This window comes from Mobula hypostoma, chromosome X1, assembly GCF_963921235.1.
Source record: "Mobula hypostoma chromosome X1, sMobHyp1.1, whole genome shotgun sequence".
NCBI lineage: Eukaryota > Metazoa > Chordata > Chondrichthyes > Myliobatiformes > Myliobatidae > Mobula > Mobula hypostoma.
In genome coordinates this window covers 19,676,222-19,699,451 of record NC_086128.1, presented here as the reverse complement: position 1 = coordinate 19,699,451, position 23,230 = coordinate 19,676,222, and the positions used below count along the sequence as shown (strand labels likewise).

General features: G+C 44.8%; 1 protein-coding gene across 5 annotated transcripts in view; it reads right to left on the bottom strand.

Moving 5' to 3' along the window:
* The window catches only part of LOC134340532 (formin-like protein 3), a 184,364-nt gene that overhangs the window by 47,385 nt on the left and 113,749 nt on the right, over positions 1-23,230 (bottom strand). For all 5 annotated transcript variants that reach the window (XR_010016573.1, XM_063037873.1, XM_063037874.1 and 2 more), the window contains 9 exons: positions 23,087-23,195; positions 22,798-22,874; positions 21,732-21,825; positions 17,887-17,961; positions 16,139-16,249; positions 12,738-12,887; positions 10,882-10,983; positions 9,610-9,865; positions 582-671 (listed from right to left, as the gene is read on the bottom strand). Coding sequence is in view for 4 of the 5 variants with exons in the window: in XM_063037873.1 (XP_062893943.1) it covers positions 582-671; positions 9,610-9,865; positions 10,882-10,983; positions 12,738-12,887; positions 16,139-16,249; positions 17,887-17,961; positions 21,732-21,825; positions 22,798-22,874; positions 23,087-23,195 (1,064 nt within the window). In the remaining variant the exon portion in view is untranslated. The remainder of the gene's footprint in view (positions 1-581; positions 672-9,609; positions 9,866-10,881; positions 10,984-12,737; positions 12,888-16,138; positions 16,250-17,886; positions 17,962-21,731; positions 21,826-22,797; positions 22,875-23,086; positions 23,196-23,230) is intronic.

Here is a 23,230-nt window from a genome sequence, read left to right as displayed (position 1 = left end):
ATCTACATGAAACACTGTCCTCACCACCCAGACCATGCTCTTTTCTCGCTGCTGCCTTCATGTAGAAGGTACAGGTGCGTCAGGACTCACACCACCACCAGGTTCAAGAACTGTTACTACCCCTCGACCATCCGGCTCTTGAACAAAAGAGGATAATTACACACATCTATTGAGATGTTCCCACAACGAATGATCTCACTTTAAGGACTCTTTATCTTGTTATTTCACACTCTCGTTATTTATTTATAGTTGCATTTCAACAGTTTTCAATTTTCTGAGTATGCCCGCAGGAAAATGAATCACAGGTTCGTATGTGGTGACATGTATGTATTGTACTTTGATAATAAATTTTACCTTGAACTTTTTTGAACTTTGATAAGGAGAGACAGCAGTTTCAGGAAACAAGGAAATCAGATGATAACGGCAAGGATTATTATCTTGCTGCAGTAACCACAATTATCAGTTAAGTGATACAGAAAGAGCACGTGTCGTATCAAACACAGCAGAACGTGGCACAGAAAGACTTGCTGTAGCCACATTTTCCATTTTCTCTTTGCTCCATAAAATACAAAGACCATTACCTGATAATCCATGGCTAAGAATCACTGATAGAGAGCTACCAGGTAATGGAGGAGCTGCAGGTGGTGGAGGTGGCACTGGTGGGGCTTGACCTGTGGAAAGAGATTCACAGTTTATTCCAGATATTACATAAATTAAAATTCCCCAGTTGCCGCGGTGGGATTCAATCATTAGTCCAGACCCTTGAATGACTGGTCAAGTAACCTAACTGCTGTGCACTCATACAAGTGGTTAGATCAGGAGGAATGCAAGTCCATGTGGGAACAGCTACAATGCCCGCCAATTCCCATGTGACTGACCAACCCCCTCCCCGTACCACCTGTACTGTCCCAATGCCCAGTCTGAGGCAGTGTGGTGGGGTGATTTACCACTGGCACCTTGAAATGCCAAAGGTTAGGAGGCCTACTCGACACAGTACTCGTGCGAGCAGCTTGGGGTAATCTTAGGAATCTGGTCCTACATAGTGGGGCATTAGTAAAGCTGCAAAAATCAACTTGGAAAGTGGGTGCAACTATCAGGGAAAGCTGGTGCTCTTTTCTATATTTCCAGATTTCTTTATGCAATAAAAAAAGAGGTCAGTCTATGCCAGCTCAAAAAGCCATCCCATTTCCCTATTAACTTTGTCCTATAACCTATATTTCACATGTTCCATCAACACCCCCCAGACTCTACCACTCACCCAGCTATACTAGAGACAATTTACAGTGGACAACTAACTACCAATCCGCGTGTCCTTGGAAGGTGGGAGGAGACCAGAGCACCTAGGGGAAAGCCCAAAACGTCACAGGGAGAACGTGCAGACTCCACATAAACATCACCAGAGGTCGGGATTAAACCCAAGTTGCTGGAGCTGTGAATCAGCTGCTATAATAGCTGCATCACTGCGCCAGGAGAGACATGGCTGCCCAAGTAGGGATTAACGTTATGAAAAGGTTTCCAGACCCTAACTTCAGATGTATTCCTGGCCCACAATGTGGACTGACCTCGCAAGTAAGGCACACGTTCTCATTCTTTTCATGCCTCTGGAACAAGTTTGAAGTGGAGCTTTGGGTGGATCCACAGACTGTAAATCAGCAGATACCAAGGGCACAATGCAATCAGTCTACTATTAGGAAAGTGGCAAAATTTCCTCTCACTCATTAACCAGGGCAGAGGAGATGTCCAGTTCTGTCCCTGTGTGCATATGTTCTTCCCTCTTTAATCCTTTGGGATTTCCTACTGAAGCTTCCACGCCACATATGACCCCTTCCAACTCTTCAGCTGAAGTCAAAAGATACATCAAGTCATATTTTCCAGCGGCCCAATCAGATTGTAATTCATTAGCAAAGGCAAATAATAATGAGGTAGGGACAAGCAAAGTGGCCATTGTGTGAGTGGACCAGCACTGGAGTGGGGAGACTTTGGCTCACCAGGCCTGGGCTAGGTAAGTATGTGGTAATTTTCTTATTCTTCAATCTTCCTCTGTTAGCACATAGAGCAGTGAGGATGGCTCCAGGGGCTGAGTTGTGTTCTTTGTGTGAGATAGAGTCATAGAACCATAAAAAGTACAGCACAGAAACAGTCCCTTCGGCCCATCTAGTCCGTGCCAAACCATTTAAACTGCCTACTCCCATCAAAATGTGGGACTTCTGGGACACCTCCAGCCTCCAGGGTAACCACATCTGCAACAGGTGCAACTCCTCAATGAACTGGAGCACAGCTCAATGACCTTCGGCTCATACGGGAGAATGAGGTGATAGACAGGAGCTACAGGGAGGTAGTCACAACTAGGTTGCAGGAAGCCAGGTAACTGAGTGACAGTCAGGAGAGGGAAAAGAAATGTGCAGCCAGTGCAGAATATCCCCTGTGCTGCAGTGATAGGGTCTCTGGCACGGAATCTGGCTGTGGCTCAGAAGGGAAGGGGGAGAGGAGGACTGTTTGATGATGATAGGCGATTCCATAGTTAAAGGAGAAGTCTTTGGACATGATAGAGATACCCAGATGGTATGTAGCCTCCCAGGTGCCAGGGTCAGGGTCAGGGACATCTCGGATTGGGTCCATGGCATTCTAAAGGGGGAGGGTGATCAGCCAGAAGTCTTGGTGCACATTGGCATCAATGATACAGGTAGGAAAAGGGAGGAGATCATGAAGAGCGAATTTAGGGAACCAGGTAGAAAGCTGAAAAGCAGGATCTCCAGAGTGGTGATCTCCAGATTGCTGCCTGTGCCACGTGCCAGTGAGGGGAAGAACAGGATGACTTGGCAGATGAATGTATGACTGTGGAACTGATGCAGGGGAGAGGGTTTCTGATTTCTGCATCATTGGGATCTCTTCTGGGTAACGTATGACCTGTACAAAAGGGACAAGCTACGTCTGACCAATATCCTTGTGGGCAGGTTTTCTAGACCTTTTGGGGAGGGTTTAAACTGATTTGGCAGGGGGAATGGGAACCAGAGTGATAGGGCTGAGGATGGGACAGTTGGTTTACAAATAGGGGCAGTATGTAGTGAGACTGTCAGGAAGGATAGGCAGATGATGGGGCATAATTGCAGTCAGTAGAATGAGTTTCAGTGTAAAAGGGGGACAAAATCAAAATGTGTGAAAAATACAGGACTGAAGGTGTTATATTTAATACACATAGTATATGAAATAAGATAAATGATCTTGTAGCGCAGTTACAGATTGGCAGGTATGATATTGTGGGAATCTGAGTCATGGCTGAAAAAAGATCATAGTTGGGAGCTTAACATCCGTAGATACTCATCGTATCGAAAGGACAGACAGGTGGGCAGAGGGGGTTACATGGCTCTGTTAGTAAAAAATGAAATCAAACCCTTAGAAAGAAGTGACATAGGATCAGAAGACATAGAATTATTGTGGTTAGAGTTAAGGAACTGCAAGGGTAAAAAGATCCTGTTGGGAGTTATATACAGGCCTCCCAACAGTAGCTGGGATGTGGACCACAGATTACAATAGGAAATAGAAAAGGCGAGTCAAAAAGACATTGTTATGATAGTCATAGGGGATTTCAATATGCAGGTTAGTGCTAACTTTGAATCCCAAGAGAGAGAAGTTGTAGAATGCCTACAAGATGACTTTTTAGAGCAGCTGGTGGTTGAACCCACTAGGAGATCAGCTATTCTGTGTTGGGTGTTGTGTAATGAACCGGATTTGATTCAGGAACTTGAGGTAAAGGAATCCTAAGGAGGCAGTGATCATAATATGATAGAATTCACCCTGCAATTTGAGAAGGAGAAGCTAAAGTCAGATGTATCAGTATTACAGTGGAGTAAAGGGAATTACAGAGGCATCAGAGAAAAGCTGGTCAAAGTTGATTGGAAGGGGACACTAGCAGGGATGATGTCAGAGCACCAATGGCTGGAGTTTCTGGGAGCAATACGGAAAGTGCAGTAGAGATACATCCCAAAAAAGTAGTAGTATTCTAAAGGCAGGATGACACAACCATGGCTAACAAAGGAAGTCAAAGCCAACATAAAAGCAAAAGAGAGGGCACATAATAGAGCAAAAATAAGTAGGATGTTAGAGGATCGGGAAGCTTTCAAAAACCAACTGAAGGCAACTAAAAATGCCACAAGGAGAAAAAAGATGAAATACGAAGGTAAGCTAGCCAATAATATCAAAGAGGATACAGAAAGATTTTTCAGATATATAAAGTGTAAAAGAGAGGTGAGAGTAGATATCGGACTGCTGGAAAATGACACCGGAGAGGTAGTAATGGGGAACAAGAAAATGCCGGACGACTGAATAAGTATTTTACAACAGTCTTCACTGTGGCAGACACAAGCAGTATGCTGGATGTTCGAGAGTATCAGGGAGCAGAAATGAGTGCAGTTGCTATTACTAGGGAGAAGGCTCTTAGGAAACTGAAAGTTCTGAAGTCAGATAAGTCACCTGGATCATATGGTCTACACTCCAGAGTTCTGAAAGAGGTAGCTGAAGAGATTGTGGAGGCATTAATAATGATCTTTCAAGAATCTGCTAGATTCTGGCATGGTTCTAGAGGACTGGAAAATTGCAAATATCACTCCACTCTTCAAGAAGGGAGGGAGGCAGAAGGAAGGAAGCTATAGGCCAGTTAGTCTGACCTCAGTGGTTGGGGAGATGTTGGAGTCGATTGTTAAGGATGAGGTTTCAGGGTACTTGGAGGCACATGATAAAACAGGCCATAGTCAGCATGGTTTCCTCAAGGGAAAATCTTGCCTGACAAATCTATTGGAATTCTTTGAGGAAATAACACAAGTAGGATAGACAATGGAGAATCGGTGGATGTTGTGTACTTGGAATTTCAAAAGGCCTTCGACAAGGAGCTGCGCATAAGGCTGATTAACAAGGGTCCATGGTATTACAGGAAAGATACTAGCATGGATAAAAGATTGGCTGATTGGCAGGAGCCAAAGAATGGGAATAAAGGGAGCCTTTTCTGATTGGCTGTCAGTGACTAGTAGTGTTCCACAGGGGTCGGTACTGGGAACACTTTAAGTGGAAGGTCAATGATTTGGATGATGGAATTGATGGCATTGTGGCCAAATTTGCAGACGGTACGAAGATAGGTGGAGGGTTAGGTAGTGTTGAGGAAGCAGGGAGTTTGCAGAAGGACTTGGACAGATTAGGACAATGAGCAAAGAAGTGGCAGATGGAATACTGTGTCGGGAAGTGAATGGTTATGCACTTTGGTAGAAGGAGTAAAGGTGTAGACTATTTTCTAAACAGGGAGAAAATTCAAAAATCTGAGGTGCAAAGGGACATGGGAGTCCTCGTGTAGAATTCCCTAAAGGTTAACTTGCAGATTGAGTCGGTGGTGAGGAAGGCAAATGTAATGTTAGCATTCATTTCGAGAGGATTATCACCTCCCCATGGGTCCCCTCCTCCTTCCATTTCTCCTATGGTCCCCTCTCCTCTCCTATCAGATTCCTTCTTCTCCAGCCCTTTATCTTTCCTACCCACCTGGCTTCACCTATCACCTTCTTGCTATCCTCCTTCCCCTCCCCTCACCTTTTTATTCTGGTGCCTTCCCCCTTCCTTTCCAGTCCTGAAGAAGGGTATTGGCCCGAAACATCGGCTGTTTATTCTATAGACGCTGCCTGACTTACTGAGTGTCTCCAGCATTTTGTGCGTGTTGCCAAGGAAAATGCAATGTTAGCATTAATTTCGAGAGGACTAAAATATAAAGACAAAGATATATTGCCGAGGCTTTATAAGGCATTGGTGAGGCCTCACTTGGAGTATTGGGACCAATTTTGGGCTCTTTATCTCAGAACAGATGTGCTGATATTGGACAGGGTTCAAAGGAGGTTCACAAAACTGATTCCAGGATTGAAAAGCTTATCATATGAGGAGGATTTGATGGCTCTGGGCCTATACTTGCTTGAATTTAGAAGAATGGGTGGGGGTGGGGGGAATCTCATTGAAACCTATCATATGTTAGAAGGTTTAGTGGATGTGGAGAGGATGTTTCCTATAGTTGGGGAGTCTAGGACCAGAGGGAACCACCTCAGAATAGAGGGACATCCATTTAGAACAAAGATGAGGAAGGATTTCTTCAGCCAAAGGGTGCTGAATCTGTGGAATTTGTTGCCACAGTCGGCTGTGGAGGCTAAGTCATTGAGTATATTTAAAGCAGAGGTTGATAGGCTCTTGGTAAGTCAGGGCGTGAAAGGTTACAGGGAGAAGGCAGGAGTATAGGGTTGAGAGGGAAATGGATCAGCCAAGATCAAACGGCAGAGCAAATTCGATGGGCCGAATGGCCTAATTCTGCTCCCATTTCTTATGGTCTTAGTTAGTTAAAAATGCAAATTAGGTAATTATTTAAGTAAGTGCTGGGTAATGACTCTGAACATTGCTTACCTGATCTCATTATAGTGATGTGTAGGGGTAAGGCAGAGACATGGTACCTTCATATTTCTCACTGAGGACAGGGGCATTGTTGACATCCAGACTTACTGAGTTTCAAAACTAATTTCAGGCAGATTACAGGCAAGCATTAGAGGCTGCCATGCCCCACAACCTAATGTATGCTTTGGAAAGGGCAAGGTGGATTATGTGGCTTTTGGGAGGAATTTAAGTGAAGAGAAAAGATTAAAGACGGGGGCTAATGAAGGGAAGACTTCAAGGTAAGGGGGTTGAAGTTGCAGGGACCCTGAAGGGAATCTCTGGAAATATTTACCACAATGAAGTTTTCAAATCCCTGGGGTTCTCGGGATTAAGAAAGGAGTTAAGTGGAGTACACTGGCATCCTTTTACACTAAAGATTTAACAGAATCAGGTAATGTGCTAACTGAGACTTGTGCTGGTGGAAGAAACAATTAGTGCAGTTGTGGAGAGCGAGAGCTGATGTACAGTAGATAGCAGACAACTATATAATGGAGTATAAAGGTATGAATTAGGAGCCAAGTAGGTCACTCACTACATTTAATATGATCTGTGTGTAACCTCGACTCTACATTCCTGTTTACTCAGAATGATCTTCCTTATTAAAGTCTCCTCCCTAGTTGTCAAAGCACCTGAAATAGAGCTAGGCCATTACCTGACTATGTGCTGTAAGACTGTGTGGAGCACGCTCAAGAGTTTGGTTCTCTTTGTAAACTGAGTGAGGGTAAATATTAACTGTGAGAACAAGTTGAGACCACTGAGGCTCTATCAGATGAGCTGTATGCTAGGGGGCTGGGCATTATCAATGCAGGGAAGTGGGGTCTTAAAGGAAATTTAGAAGTTTGCCCTCCAATTCCTAATACTCTTCCATGCTTTCTACTTTTTTTGACATACTTCTATTTTCTTGTTGGTTTAGCATGCCATCAAATATTCTGAAAAATGTCTACAGATGTACAGTGGAGAGCATTCTGGCTGGGTGCAGCATGATCTGGTATGGGAGCACAAGCGGCTATAGAGGGTGGTAGACTCAGGCAGCTTCATCATGGGTACAGCTCTCCCCACTGTCGAGGACACCTTCGAAAGGCGATCTCTCAGGAAGGTGACACCCATCATCAGGGCCCCCCACCGTCTGGGACATGCCCTCTTTTCTCAATGCTCCAATCACGCAGGAGGTACAGGATCCTGAAGACCTGCACCTCGAGCTTCAGCAACAGCTTCTTCCCCACTGCCATCAGGTTCTTGAACTGACCTGAAAAGCCCCAACAGCACCTCAGATTATATTCCCCTCATGTGCACTGATGGTAAGTATTATCAGGGACGCACCTCACCCTAACCGTGGAATTTTTACTCTCCTCCCATCCGGCTGGCGCTACAGGAGCCTCTGCTCCCACTCCAGCAGGCACAGGAAGAGCTTCTTCCCTGAGGCTGTGACACTGCTGAACCTCACATCACAGCGCTAAGCAGTATTGCACCCATATTGTACTGTCTCAGTACTTTTATATTTGTGTGCTGTAGCACTTTTTATTCACAGTTACTTTGTAAATAACACTATTCCTTGCATTTCTGGCCAGATGCTAACTGCATTTCATTGGCTTTGTATCTGTACTCGGCACAATGACAATAAAGTTGATTCTAATCTAATCTAATCTACTTTTGTTTATTTTGTCACATATTATTTCTTTATAATTTATGCTTCAGTTTGCAGTATGTTAACTTATGTTTGTCTTTTTTTTAAATGTTCTATGCTGCTGCCACAAAAAGATAAATTTCATGGCCATTATACTCTGTGTCTGTACGTCTATAAGAATAAACTTGAACTTGAACTTGAACTCTACTGCCAAATTATACAGCAACACTTTGACTCAAGTGATAGGTGTTCAGCCCTAGGTAGCCAATGACCTAATCTCATCTTGTGGCCCAATGTCACTGATCAAATGTGTCTAACATTTTAACAAAATTGGAATCAGATTTATTATTACTGACATACGGTATATATGTATTGTGAAACTTGTGCCTCCTCTCTGTGTGTAGGGGTCCTTATTGATGGATGATGCCTTTTTTGGGGCATTGTCTTTTGAAGATGTCCTCGATGATGGGGGAGCTAGTGCTCGTGATGGAGCTGGCTGAGTTTACAACACTCTGCAGCTTTTTCCGATCCTGTGATTGGCCCCTCCATACCTGAATCAACCAGTTGGAATGCTCTCCACAGTAGTAGGCAGCCGTCGATCCCAGGGGATCATTGGTTTGCGCCTCTGGTGGACTGTGTCCTCTCCAGGATGCAAGCCTGGGCGGGAAGATTTGAAGAACCGGCTGTTGCCCATGCAGTGGGTTCCCCTCTCCACATCACTGACGTAGTCCAAGGGAACGGCAAGCGCCGATACAGCTTGGCACCAATGTCGTCGCAGAGGCTGCTAGAGTGAAGTTGTAAACAACATCAAACTACCTTAGGGACTCCAGCTCCGGATTTCTTCCTTGGGTTTACTCCCGAAGCCCTTCCCATGGGTGGGTCTGGCCGCAAAGCAGCAGAGGTTTAAAACCAGAGTTTTCCTCCTCCTAGGCAGGCTGCCGTCCAAGGCTGACAAGCTTCACCTGTCCACAGTACATTTGTAGAAACTTGCGAGTCTTTAGTGACATACCAAATCACTCAAGCCCTTAATGAAATATAGCCTTTGGTGTGCCTTCTTCATAATTGCATCAATACGTTGGGCCCAGAATAAATATTCAGAGACGTTGACGCCTTGGAACTTGAAACTGCTCACTCTTTTCACTGCTGACCCCTTAGGTATGTCTGATCCCTCAACTTCCCCCTTCCTGAAGTCCACAATCAATTCCTTGGTCTTACTGACATTGAGTGCAATGTTGTTGTTCTGACACCACTAAATTAAACAATCTATCTCACTCCCATACACCTCAGTGAATCAACCAAGGCATGCCGTCCTGGTCTAGCTGGCAGAAGCTGGCAGCATTGCACCCAGAAAAGGCAGGGGTCCATGGGTATGTGCAGTTTTCTTGTGGGACAGGAAGATGCAAGGGAGACCTGGGAGTTTCAAATCTCATGGGGTAAGAATGGACCACTTCAGATCTAGCAATCAGCAGCCCCACATAGCTTCAGGACACACTCCACCCACTTGGCTTCTGTGAATGGTAAGCACCCAACTTTACCTGGTAGTGGTGGGGCTATTGGTGGTGGAGGAGGGGTTGGGGGTGCAGACGATGCAGGAACGCTTCGGCTCAGATCTGAATCCATGGAAGATCGAGACAGTGTGATAGGATCTCCATCCGGGCAATCCCCAATGGATCCATGCTGCAGGTCGGCCATTTGCCTCCCCAGGTGAAACTGCCGCTGGAAAGCCTCCTCCTTCTCTTTGATCATCTTTCGCAAGGTGTGCACCTGGCTGCTGGCATCTTTGTAGGTTTCCTGTCAGGATATAAAGGTGTCAAAGGTCACGGGGAGAAGGCAGGAGAATCGGGTTGAGAGGGAGAATGGCATGGCAAACTTGACGGGCTGAGTGGCCTCATTGTTCTCTTATGTATGTCTTGTGGTCTTACAGTTGACACGAATGGCAGACTGCAGTCAAACCACATCTGGTGATTAAACTACTGCATCTGTCCAAGAGCAGATCCTCCCCAGCCGGAGGTGGTAAGTGGTCTATGCAAGTCACCTGGTCAATAACAACCAGCCAGGAGCTGAAAAAGTGGAGTGCCCCTAACCCAATTTCTGACCAGCCAGCGTTAATTCATTAAAAGGCTACAGGCTCTGGTACGGAGAAACGTGTCAAAGACTGTGAATTAAAATGCATTCATTCACAGAGCGTGGACATCACTGACGTTGGCAGTGATTCATTTCCCCCTCTAATTGCCTCTGAACTAAGGAGGCAGTAGAGGGACAATCACATTGGTTGGTCTGGGTGATGAGGCCAGATTTCCTTCCCTGGACAACATGAATGAACCAGAGTGGTTTTCACAATAATTCTGTAGTTTCATGCTTGCCATTACGGAGTCTAACTTAATTTTTATTTGAAATTCCAGCTTTATTTATTTAATTATTTGAGGTAGTTCCCCAGTTGAAATGGTGGGATTTGGACTCTCCTTCAGCATCAGCAATCCAGGTTTCTGGTAACCCACATCTGAAGGAGCCTACTTTTGAAGCCCAGGTTTTTATTGGAACTTACAGTATACCATCTATGGTACAGGGAGCCCTAAACATCATAAAGAAAGTAATTGTGAATTTATGTGTTCAGCCATTAATTAGATCATATATTCCTTTAAAGGTTTGTGCAATTCTGTTGCCCTCACTGGAAACTGAAGGCAAGTACAAGTCAGTCCTCCCCAAGATGGAATGACAGCTACTGCTCTGCACAAGCTTGCTGTCTCTGTTAAACTGAGATTTCAGCAGCCCGCACATCTGGTCCAATCCCAGCCAGCAGGCCCTACCTTAATTGTTGCCAGTTCGTTATCTCGATGGAGTAACTGCTTCTCCAGTTCTGCCACCCTCATCATATTTTCATTCTCCAGTTCCTGCAGCTTCTCTGTTAACTGGAACAAAAGATAAGAGTTTCAGCTTCAGTCCATATGAAACAAATCCCTGTTCTCAGAATGCCCGTGTTACCCTGTCCAGGATATGGAACTACAATTCAGCTGAAGGCACAGACCCTGACGTTCCTACATTCTGTATGGTTAAAAGTGTCACTACAACAGGATTTTCTTACCAGCGGCTGGTCTGTCTCCAGATATGCATTCAAATTGCATTTCCAAAAAGTCTTAAGCTAAAATATAGGAATGGTGTATTATGGACCCAATAAGTCCTCATTCGTAGCAACAGATATGGGTATAAACTTCCCACTGGTAACAAAAATAAAACGTTGGTACCACTAAAGCTGCTAACAATGCCACTAGGGCTGCAGTAACATGAGGTGCTCAATCCCTCCGGGGGTATCAACACAAGAGATGCTGGAAATCCAGAGCAACACACAAAATGCTGGAGGAACTCAGCAGGCAGGATCCATGGAGAGGAGTAAACAGTTGATACTTTGGGCCGAGACCCTTCACCAGGACTGGAAAGGAAGGGGGAAGATGCTAGAATAAGAAGGTGGGGGGGGGGGTAAGAGAAGCACAAGCGAGAAGCTGATGGGCAAAGTAATTTATGTGTAGGTTTCGGCTAATCCAAACTATCACTCCCCACCCTAGTTCCAACTGCAAACCAACCCATGATGCCTGATCCGTGATGTTCCCAATCCTAGCTCCAGCTACACATCCACTATTGCTAATTCACTGCTTGGCAGCATAAGAAAGTAAATGCATCTGGCTTCAGAGGCCAGGACTCTGTATATTGTGTGGAATCACACAATATATCGTATACCAGAACACCCAGCAAAACACGACAGACCTTTAAATAAGCAGGTCTGCAAAGAACACATCAATGACTACTGAGGACACAGATAACGTAACGGCAATTCTACATCTCACTGCGAGATAGTGAATCGCCTCTGCAGAATCATAAACAAGGGAAGCATAAGCAAATCTATTTTATCCTACAGAATGTTTTCCTCTGCTTTAAAGATTAATCATCTGTAAGCTTATAGGCATAATAGGCAAGCTTCTTATAACAGTGAGTGCATAATTTTGTTCCTGATGCAAGTTGTGGGCAGAGGCTCCCATCCTAAAAAGCCAGCGACAATAATCAGCCTGTTATGACTTTATATGGGAGATGGTATGAGACAAGAACACAACTTAGCTGCAACCAGTTACTTTACATCTTCCTTTCCGTTTGCCAAATCATAGTGTTTGCCTGACTCCGTACTTAGTTTTAAATGATCAAATTTCAAACCCCAGTGAGCTCAAAAAAAGACAATTAATCTCCTATTACCTAATTTTATGCTGTCCCAACCAAAGTCTCACTTATCATCACAATCTTATGCCGAAGTCACAAGACTGAGTCTTCAAGTCTCACTTTACCAGAGTTGAGAAGTCGAGCGGCCTCCTCCTGTGCCTAATCTGTATGTTTGTAAATAGCTCATGATAGGAATTAGTCCACTATGTCTTTATATGGGAGATGGTAAGAGGCCAGAGCAGGACATAGCTGCAAATTATTGCTTCACAGATTCACACTTAGATAGCACTCTGTTGTTGGTGCCAAATTTTGGAAGAGACTTGAACTGAAGCCCCACCTGCCTTCGCCGGCACGCAAAGCTATTCAATTCGAGTTGACACCTTCACCGCAGTGAAAACTGCCAGATTGCCACGCAGAAGGGAGAAAGGTCAGAGAACAAGGTCACAAAGAACTCACTCACGTGCGACATGTGCTCTTCCAGTTCATCTACCTTCTCCAAGGCTGCATTCTTGGTTTCGGCATCCTCGAGTAGGCCACCCACATCAAACACGTTATCCAGGTACGCCTGGATCTGAACCTGGAGCTTATCGCTCTCCGTGTGCTTCGATTTCTGAGGTGGGGTAGAAGCCAATTGAAACCATTGTTAGGGATGCAGTAACAGGCTGTAATGCTCTTTGAGTAAACAGCATGCATTTCCAAAGCAGGAGTGAAACGGTGATAATGCCATTGACATGTGGAATGAGGAAGGCTGATTTAAAGGGCTTCGAGGCTGTGTTGAGCATAAGGGAAATTTCCACCCTCACATATCTGGTCACTTTGGAGTCTCTGCACAAAAGAAAAATTGGCAGAGACTTCAAACTGTCTGAATTTGAGTGTAAACTAACAATCTGCCATTCTTGGAAGGGACATGCTATTTTTTGAGCAAAGGATTTCATAGGCTGATTGTGGTCACGTGTCTATCTCCTGTATTTCCTCATGATATAGGAAATAACCATTTGGCTCATGGCATCTATGCCAACTCACAGAGCAATCCCAACATTCCCATTAGTTCCCAGTAACCTATTCTCTCTCACTTTCTTATCAACTCCCCTAATTCTCCTGCCCTCTACACATTAGGGACAGTTACAGGTGTCAATTAACCGACCAACCTTTAAGTCTTTGGAATGCGGGAGGAAATGGGAAAACTCAGGGAAAACCACATGGCTAAAGGGAGAATGAGGAGACTCCACCCAGATAGCATCAGAGGTCAGGATTGAGCCTAGGCCTCTGGAGCTGTGCAGCAACACAAGTTTTATCACACCGAGTGGTGAATATGCTGCCGGGGGTGGTGGTAGAGGCTGATACAATAGGGACATTTAAAAGATTCTTAGATAGGCACGTGGATGAAAGAAAAATGAAGGGTTATGCAGGAAGGAAGGGTTAGATTGAAATGTCAGCACAACATCATGGGCCAAAGGTCCTTTATTGTGCTGTAATGTTCTATGTTCTACGTTCTTAACAGCTCTACCAGCTGCATCATTAAACGATAATAAAAGGTGATTATGGTCTCTCTCCGTTTTCTGGCCTTAGGAGCTGCTGCTGATCTCTGCCACATCCCACAGTTTGCTGCTCACTGCTGCATTAAGAAGGTCACACAGACTCCATGCTCAAGGAGAACAGACTTCATCTACTTGTCCCTCAGCACACGGGAGCAGGAGAGTGGGCACAGAGATTCACCTCCATTGTAATTTCCCCAGTTTTCATACATGCAGAGATTGTACTTATCCTTACAGAGATCTCCATGGCAACCACTCCCCAGGAGCACTGGAAGATCATCACCCCTTTGCACATTCGGCTCTGTCCTGGACCCTCTGATTCTCTGGGAACACTCTTCCATTTGCCAGCTTGTCCCAGTCCCTCTGATTCCTTAGGAACACCCTTCCATTCTCCTACCATCACTGCAGCATGCACCCATTCAGTAGCAGCACTCTTGTGTAGCTGGTACTGTGGTGTCCCTTTAAGAGCTGGCCGCAGTGATAACACTTGCTGGTCTACATGCTGGCAGCTGTGAGAACATTAACAGCAAACACTCTGCTGAAATGGTCAGTGTCAGTGTGATGTTACATTGGGAAATCTACAATGTTGTTCACTGAACTTCACAATACAAAACTTCGCTTTTTATATGACCTTCATAAACAGCATTAGCATGACCCACAACCCTACTTCAGTCTGGAACAATTTTCAGCCTCAAATCTTTTATTTGTTGAACTTATTGTAAAATCCTTTGATCAACATTTCCAGCAAGACATTTTTGGATTCAAGGCAAAATACTCAGAATGTAACTATGCTGGAGCATAATTCAAGCAATGTTTGGAAATGCTGGCCATTCTCCAGGGGATGGTGCTTCTATATATCACTAAGTGAACTATGTGAGATTAACTAACACACTGAGACAAAAAATTTCCAAAGCGACGGTTTAAGGTAAGAAGGGACATTATAAAACTGGACGACAAGACCTATTGTGCAAGAAATTGGGATTATTAACACTTTTTCTGTTTAAACACTATAAGGAGTTCCAAATAATGGCTATACTATACAAGGAATGTTTAAGCACTACAGTTATGGGGAGCAACTAATTCTCAATCTGCATGCAACACTGATTTGATGCCAATGCTGTCATTTTGGAACTTTGTTCCAGATATGAGGCTACTGTCATCTTCAGTAGTCACTGGCACAACCCCGGCTCCTTTAGAGGATTTGGATGCACAGGCAGCCCGTGTCCCTCTGCTCCCCTCTTGCTGTCTCTGGGCCTCCTTGTCCCCCAGACAGGGAAGAGCACGACTGTGAACCTTGCAACACGTTTGGGGGATTTGCCTCTCGTGGTTGAACGGCCGGCCATGCGTGCGAGCTGTGGCATGAGGTTTGCAGAAGGACTGGGTCTGCATTTGGGGAGCACGAGCTGAGTTCTGACAGTGCGTCCGCAGCAGGGTCAGATGTGTGGTCCACTGAACGGTGCCCTAGGCTGGTGGAGCAGTTACACCATAAGACACAGCAGCAGAATTAGGCCATTTGGCCCATCATGCTTGCTCTGTCTTTTGATCACGGCTGATTTACTTTCCCTGTTAACCCCATCCTCTCGCCTTCTCCCTGTAATATTTGACACCCTCACTAATCAAGAACCTTCAAGCTCTGCTTTAAGTATATCCTTTAACCTGGCAATGAATTCCACAGATTCACCACCCCCTGCCTAAGGAAATTCCTTCTCATCTCTGTTCTAAAGTTAACGGGATCTGGGGTCTGAAGATCCATCATTGACCTTGACCACTCATGTTTGGGCATTAAACTTGCAGCATTGCATTCAGGTACATGGGCTGGACTGATGGCCTTGACATCCTGGGAGATGTGCTGACCTTGTGACCTAGCCCTGTGGATACAGGACACTGCTCCTCCTCCTCCAGAGTCAGGACCCAAAATCTCCAGTGTTGTGCTATTTGTGACTGTTTCCAGGGTCAGATTCAATTCTTCACTGATTTCTACCACCTGACCCATCTACAGTGAAGCTCCCCTTCAAGAGATGAACACTGACTTGAAGCAGCACAGGGTTAGCTTGCACTGCTACAGGACAATCGTGACACAGACAATCCTGCTGACCTTCCCAGCCAACAGTTAGCTAGCAGTCATGCAAAGTTGACACACTGCGTGTAGCAATCAACCTTGCTCATCTCTGGGGGCTTTATGACTCACTTTGGAGGGGGGGGGGTGGATGGAGAGAACTGACCACTGGCTTCAGTAATTCCTGTCCTTGGGAAGAAAGGGGGTTGTGAAACAAAGTAAGGAATCACCATGTTCTGCCATTGCATAATGATGTTCCTCCACACTCACCTCCAGGAACTCGTCCAGACCAAGTTTGGTGAATTCAAACTGCAAGTGGACACGGAAGTTCATGTCCTCAACAGAATGAACCACGATGTTGATGAACTGCATGCACGCCACCTGGCAGAGAGCAAGGGGAAAGCAACAGACCTTAATGGCGACGTCAGAGTAACTTCACACGCAGCATTGAGCTGCAGAGTTAAAGACAAGTCTCATGAAGGTGTGAAATGCAATGTGGAAGGAGATTGAACGATAACTTTCAAATGGGAATTGGATAAGTAATTGTGCTATAATCTTGGTACTTACACTACAATCCTTGCACCATTTTGTTGCTTTGCACTGCCGCTGTATAGAATGTTGTATTTATTGTTACTTATGAATACAGTTTACTCTGTAAACTTCATACAAGCAAAGACTTTCATTGCACTCTGATGCTTACGGAAATAAATAAACTGGATATAAATAAATAAAGGAAAGGAAATTGAAGGCTGTGTGTCTCATTGGACCATTTTCTCAAAAGGACTAGCACAGGCACAAGTGCTACAATGACCTTGCTGGAAGGGTCCATGGTCCTAAAATAATTATTAATTTGTGTACCATGTTTCCAATCCGAAGGCTCTTATCCTCCTACACATATTGTAAGTTGGATGATAATAACCTACAAATGAAAGGACTGGAAATAGAGTACATGATATTACTAATAAATCGGTCAACATTGATATAAGCCGGACGGTGGTGTAGTGGCATGTGTTCTGGACTTTAAGGCGACTAGTCCCAGGTTCGAATTCAGCCAGCTCCTTGCACGCTTTCAATCCATGCTGGGTTGAATGTCAAGCCAGCAACTCAGCCTCGTAATTAAAAAAAGGACAAATTCTAAAGAAATGGCAAAGTTGCCACCTGATGTGCCACAAGGCACGGCATTAATATAAACGGCAAATCTGAATTTTAAATAATAAAACATGCTACTCTATTTAAAGTAAATAGAGGACAACAGTGACATTAACAGACTGTGTTAATCACTCCACCCTTTTGGTCAATCCTGAACCAACACCATCTCCAGCTCAGAACTCAACTCTTACCCTTGCCTGCCAGTGAAACAAGAGACGATCAGATTCACCCTTCTACAGGTCCACAAACTTTCCATGTACTGCATCTGGAAGGCACACTTGCTTACACTACTGCTAATGAAATCCTAATCACATGACACCATGTCTAGTCTATTGGATCCTTCCATCCTCACTGACAGGCTACGCAGCCCTCACAGTAGCGACAGCAAATGGCAGCACAGGTTTCAAGATTCAAGTTTCAAGTTGGTGGTTAATGCCTCTTGCATTAACAACCAACACATCCGAGGGTGTGCTGGGGGCAGCTACGAAGTTGAAAACTGTTCTTCCCACCTACATCCCCACATGCTTCTTGGCCGAGCTTGGCCGAGAATTGTCCCATCCCAATTCTGTAACTATTTCTTTCGTGCCTCTGTCAAGTTCCTCGAGGCGGCCTGCTACACTCCAAGCACTGCAAAAGTGCAAGTAGTTATTACTGAACTCCATTCTATCTTTTATCCAACCAGAAACTCTTCACAAAGATATAGAATTTCCTAATGAACATCTCTGCTTCCCTTCCCCAATATTCTCATATTGCAGCCTTTATTGGCAATGGATCCTTGCGAGAGGCAAATAAAAGCCAGAAAGTCATTGACTGTCAGCCCCCTGTCCTATCCAAAGCTGAAATAAGGAGCGGACTTTTCCAAACCTCACCATGAAATCTATGTTGGTATCTTCATTCCGAAAATATTCCATCAGGTTCTCGAAGCGATGCTTTTCCTTGCACACCTAAAAATTAAAGAACCAGGATTAGGGTGCAAAGTTGTGAGCAGGACAATTGTCCCTCTTGTGTTTGTTCTTATTGCCACTCATGATATTTAGTTTCACTGGCAACTGTCCCTTTGATTCAGTCCATATCTTCACTGCCCTCAGTCTATCTCCATGTGGTCTTATCCAGCTCAGAGGGGGGGAAGAATGAGAATAAATACATCATTTCCCAAAAAGGCGGCCTATGCTATTGAAGGAGCAGCCACACGTAGCATTATGATAAAGCTTCTAACAATATTATAGCATAAGATTAGGTATTTCGGTGTTTCAGGGCAGGGTTTGAAGTCAGGGTGACCTACTCATTAATCCATGGCTCAGGGGTATGTCTTAGGAGATCAAAGTGCAGGGTTTGTTTAAGGGATATGTGCATTTCTGTTATTCTATTAAGGGGCACTGAATATACCAGTTCATTACAGGAACTAATTTCATTCCTGTCTGCCTGTCAGGCCAATTTATTTTGGAAGGTTCACTTTTATGTCTGCCTGTATTTATCTTAATTATATTTGGGTCATACCATTTAGTAATTGGATCTGTAATTTTTCAATCCAATATCTTTCTGAACAATTATGACCTGAAACCTAACCCGAACAGGGATTTGAGCCATTGGACCTCAGATTAAAAGTCTGATCTTCTATCATCTGAGGGTTAGGATTAGACTTGACCTTTGCTATTTCTTAGCCAAAAAGAAAACAGATCAACATAAGAGAGAAAGAGAGAGAGCTAATGTTTGTCATACCCTCTGACATATGAGCTGCAGTCCTGTTGAAGGAAAGCAATAAATTCATATCCTATCTGTGGTTAAACTAGGAAAACTGATTAGCATTGATCCTGATTAATGTAAAGCTGAAGAACTGGGGGTAGCACAATGATACAGCTTGCAGAGCTGCTGCTTCATAGCTCCAGTGACCCAGGTTCGACCCTGAGCTCCTGTGATAAATGCATCAGGTTGCATGTTCTCCCAGTGACCAAACAAGTCTTCTCCAGATGCTCCGCTTTCCTCCCATATTCCAAAGTTAATTGGCTAATGTTAATTGCCTCTAGTACATGAAAATCAAAAAAAAACTACAGATGCTAGAAATCTGAAATAAAAACAGAATATGCTGGAAATACTCTGCAGGTCAGTCAGTGTCTGTGGAAGAGAAACTGAGTTAAGGTTTCTGATTAATTAACCCTCTAACAGAACTGGGAAAGAGTAGAGCAAAACTTGTTTCTCTCTCCCAGTTCTGATAAAGTGTCTTCAACCTGAAATGTTAATTCTGTTTCTCTTTCCAGAGATGTTGCCTGACCTGCTGAGTGCAGCCAGAATTGTCTGTCTTTATTTATATTTGCCCCTAGTGTAGATGACTGCAGGAGAATCGGAGAGATCAGGGAGAATAGGTTGCTTGGAAATAAGTTGAAAAACCATATTGCTTTGTGAGCTTGGCACGGACTTGATAGGCCAAGTGGCCTACTTCCTTCTTCTACGTTGTAGAAGAATATGAGAACTTTGGGCAAATAAACAAGAGCACAGCGTAGGAAGGAGATCTTTAATGTAATGAAGCTGAGCTCAGAGCTCAATGGGCTACAACCAGTGTGTACTGCAGCAGACACACTCTTCTCCTACGTGCCCAGGTCTTTGGAAGGGAAACCTGCCTGGCATTGATATAAATGGTCACTGGCAGCAGCACCAGAGACAGCCAAACCTGATGGACTGCCTTGTCCATGCTTCACATTTGTGTCCTTGATGCTGAACCTGTATTGTGGCTGCCCTAGCTTGGCTAGAAGATAATCACATGTGCATCAAATACCAATGTTCAGAACTCCACCAGCACCATCACTTCCTCAGCATACCTTAACTGCTCCATACAAAAGCATTGCAGGAAGGACATAACAGCACTGGGAGAGATACAGGCGGGACTTACAAGGATGTTGCTGGGGGTGGAGAGCTATAGTTAAGAGGAGAGACTGTCTAGACTGGGCTTGTTTCCCCAAAGCAAAAGGAGATTTAATTATGTAAAACACACAAAATGCTGGAGGAACTCAGCAGGCCAGGCAGCGTCTATGGAAAAGAGTACAGTTGATGTTTCAGGCCAAGACCCTTCAGCAGGATTGGAGAAAAAAAGATGAAGAGTCAGAGTTAGAAGGTGGGGGGAGGGGAGAGAAAAACACAAGGTGATAGGTGGAACCAGGAGGGGGGAGGGGTGAAGCAAAGAGCTGGGAAGTTGATTGGTGAAAGAGATACAGGGCTAGAGATGGGAGAATCGAACAGGAGAGGACAGAAGGCCATGGAAGGAGGAAAAAGGGGGAGGAGCACCAGAGGGAGGCGATGGGCAGGCAAGGAGATGAGGTGAGAGAGGGAAAAGGGACTGGGGAATAGAGAAGGGGGGGCATTACCAGAAGTTCGAGAAGTCAATGTTCATGCCATCAGGTTGGAGGCTACCCAGATGGAATATAATGCACTGTTCCTCCAACCTGAGTGTGGCCTCATCGCGACAGTAAAGGAGGCTGTGGATTGACATGTCAGAATAGGAATGGGAAGTAGAATTAAAATGGGTGGCCACTGGGAGATTATAAGATGCATGGGCGCAGAGGTCTTAGATAATTGGTGAAAGGATTGGAAGGGATTTGGAGCAGACTCAATGGGATGAATGGCCTAATTCTACTCCGATGTCTTATGGGAATTTGGAAAGGTAATTCAAGCAAAGCTTGGTGGTGTCTATGACTCACCATCAGGCTGCTGGAGGATGAAATTGTCACCTGGGTGACCTGGCCATAAGCTGCCTGGTAATGGACTAAGACCTGAGTAATCTAAACAGCTCCTCTTTTGATTGTCATTGACAAAATGGCTTCATCTGTGCAGTGAACATCTCTGATTCTATAATACTGATTAAGAACAGCATCTTCTCCTGTTTCCACTGAATGCAGGATAGATGGGCATTGTAAACTTCATTGTGAGCAGTTTTGGGCCCCATATCTTGGAAAGGATGTCCTGAGACTGGAGGGGGTTCAGAGGAGGTTCACAAAAATGATTCCAGGATTGAATGGCTTGTCATATGAAGAGTGTGTTTATCCACTGGAATTCAGAAGAATGAGGGGTGACATCATTGAAACCTATCAAATGCTGAAAGACTTCAATAGAATGGATGTGGAGAAGATGTTTCCTACGGTGGGAGAGTCTGAGACCAGAGGACACAGCCTCAGAATAGAGGGGCGTCCTTTTAGAATGGAGATGAGGAGGAATTTCTTTAGCCAGAGAGTGGTGAATCTATGGAATTTGTTACCATAGGCAGCTGTGGAGGCCAAGTCTTTACATTTATTTAAGGCAGAGGTTGATAGATTCTTAATTGGTCAGTGAATGAAGGGATGCGGGGTAAAGGCAGGAGATTGGAGCTGAAAGGGAAAATGGATCAGCCATGATGAAATGGCAAAGCAAACTCAATGGGCCAAATGGCCTAATTCTGCTCCTATATCTTATGGTCTTATGGTAAGGTTGGGCGTTCCAACCAGGGACCACTGATAGGTCTTACCCAAGCGAGAGATGGGAAATCCACCCCTCAAGATAGTCAAATCATAGTCACACCATGCACCGGCCTGTAGCAGCACCCACCTCTCTCCCACTTTCTCACTGGGGGCAGGATTGGTAGCAGGAAGGATGAAGTTAGAGTCCCTGCCCTTACTCCCCATTTAACACAGACATCAGCACTGAGATGTTGGGAATTCCTGAGCTCGTATGCAAATTAAAGCTCTTGTACCTCTTTGAAATGGTCGAACGCAGAGAGAATGATTTCATGTCCTCCTCTGACAAGGCAGACTGCCGCAAGTAGCTCCAGTACCAGGGCTTTGGTTCTGCAAAATAAAAGAGGCCCTTCTTTACAACTGGAGAATAGCAAGTGGCATAGACTAAGAGGCTATCATGTTCACACTCCAGCAGCCAGGCAGTTCCATGGGACAATGACATTGGGTTTAACAACTATTGCAAAATCATCACCTTCAGTGGGTCCCCAGCAGCCCAGGCAAGAGGTAAGGAATCACCAAAGGGGGTGTGAGATTTGGGAACCAGAGGCACCCCCACCCCAGCCACACCTTCTCACCAAAACTCACTCACAAATATCCTACAAGGTTTGTAGCTGGATTATAATCAGAACGAACATTGGCAGAGTCCGAAGGGAAGATGATATCTCAGTGACAGGGGCAGGAGGAAGAGGCCAGGACTGGGAACCTGGTCCGCTGCATCCGGTCATCACGGGAGGCTTCAGTGCCAGAGTACGTGAGGAAATTAGCAAGTGCTGCAGTGCCAAAGTTAGCACCTCCCTCCTCTCACTAAAGAGCAGGACTTTGCACATTAACCAGTTAGCAGCCAGTAACTCCCTTACATAGTTAAGCCAAAGGCAGCATTTATCACCCTATCCTTAAGTGACCACCCTCTTGACCCACTGTACTCCTTCCCATGAAGGTGCTGCCATAGTGCAGGTGGGGAGGGAGTTCCAGGGCTTAGACCAAGTAGTGATGAAGGAATAGCAACACACTGTATTTCCAAGGGAAGATGGTGTGTGAATGGAAGGGGAACCTTTGGATGGTGCTGTTCCCCTGTACCATCCTAAAGAGTGAGCACTGGGGAGAGAGATCGGACAGTGTCAAAATTTCACCCCCCTCCACCCCCCCCCCATAACCTCAGTTTGCACTTTGCAAGGAGGACAAGGGAAAGAGGACACCTGATTTTTATATATATATATATATATACACTGATTGAGAAGTTGCCTGAGTATGTCAGTATGAAGAATTGTCTTCACAATGAGGCTCAAGGTGTTGGTTTCTTACCTGGGATTTTTGTTGTTCAGGCTAAGTGCAATTTCATTTACTGCGTGTGGGTGTGACATGACTAAGTTGAAGCCATACTGAAAAACAGAAGGGAGAATGGGAAGAGATATCATTAGATCATCATAAGACACCTCTATTTTACTGAATTAAACTTTTGCAAAGGTTGAGTCCATTGCAATGGCATCTATTGTGGATGGAAACAGGCTCTTTTACATATATTGTTTGGAATGTATAACGCTGTTTCAGTTAATCAGAAGCTTTGAGGAGCCCCAGTTTAAATTTGCCATACCTGGTAGTTCATGACAGCCCTCAAACACATGATACAGAGGTGGACATCGTCCTTCTGGCTCACGAGTCTGGAATTCTTCAGAAATTTCCTGTCAGGCAGAGTGTTGTAGCTGTGGAAAACACTCAATGTTACTCCAGTCACCAA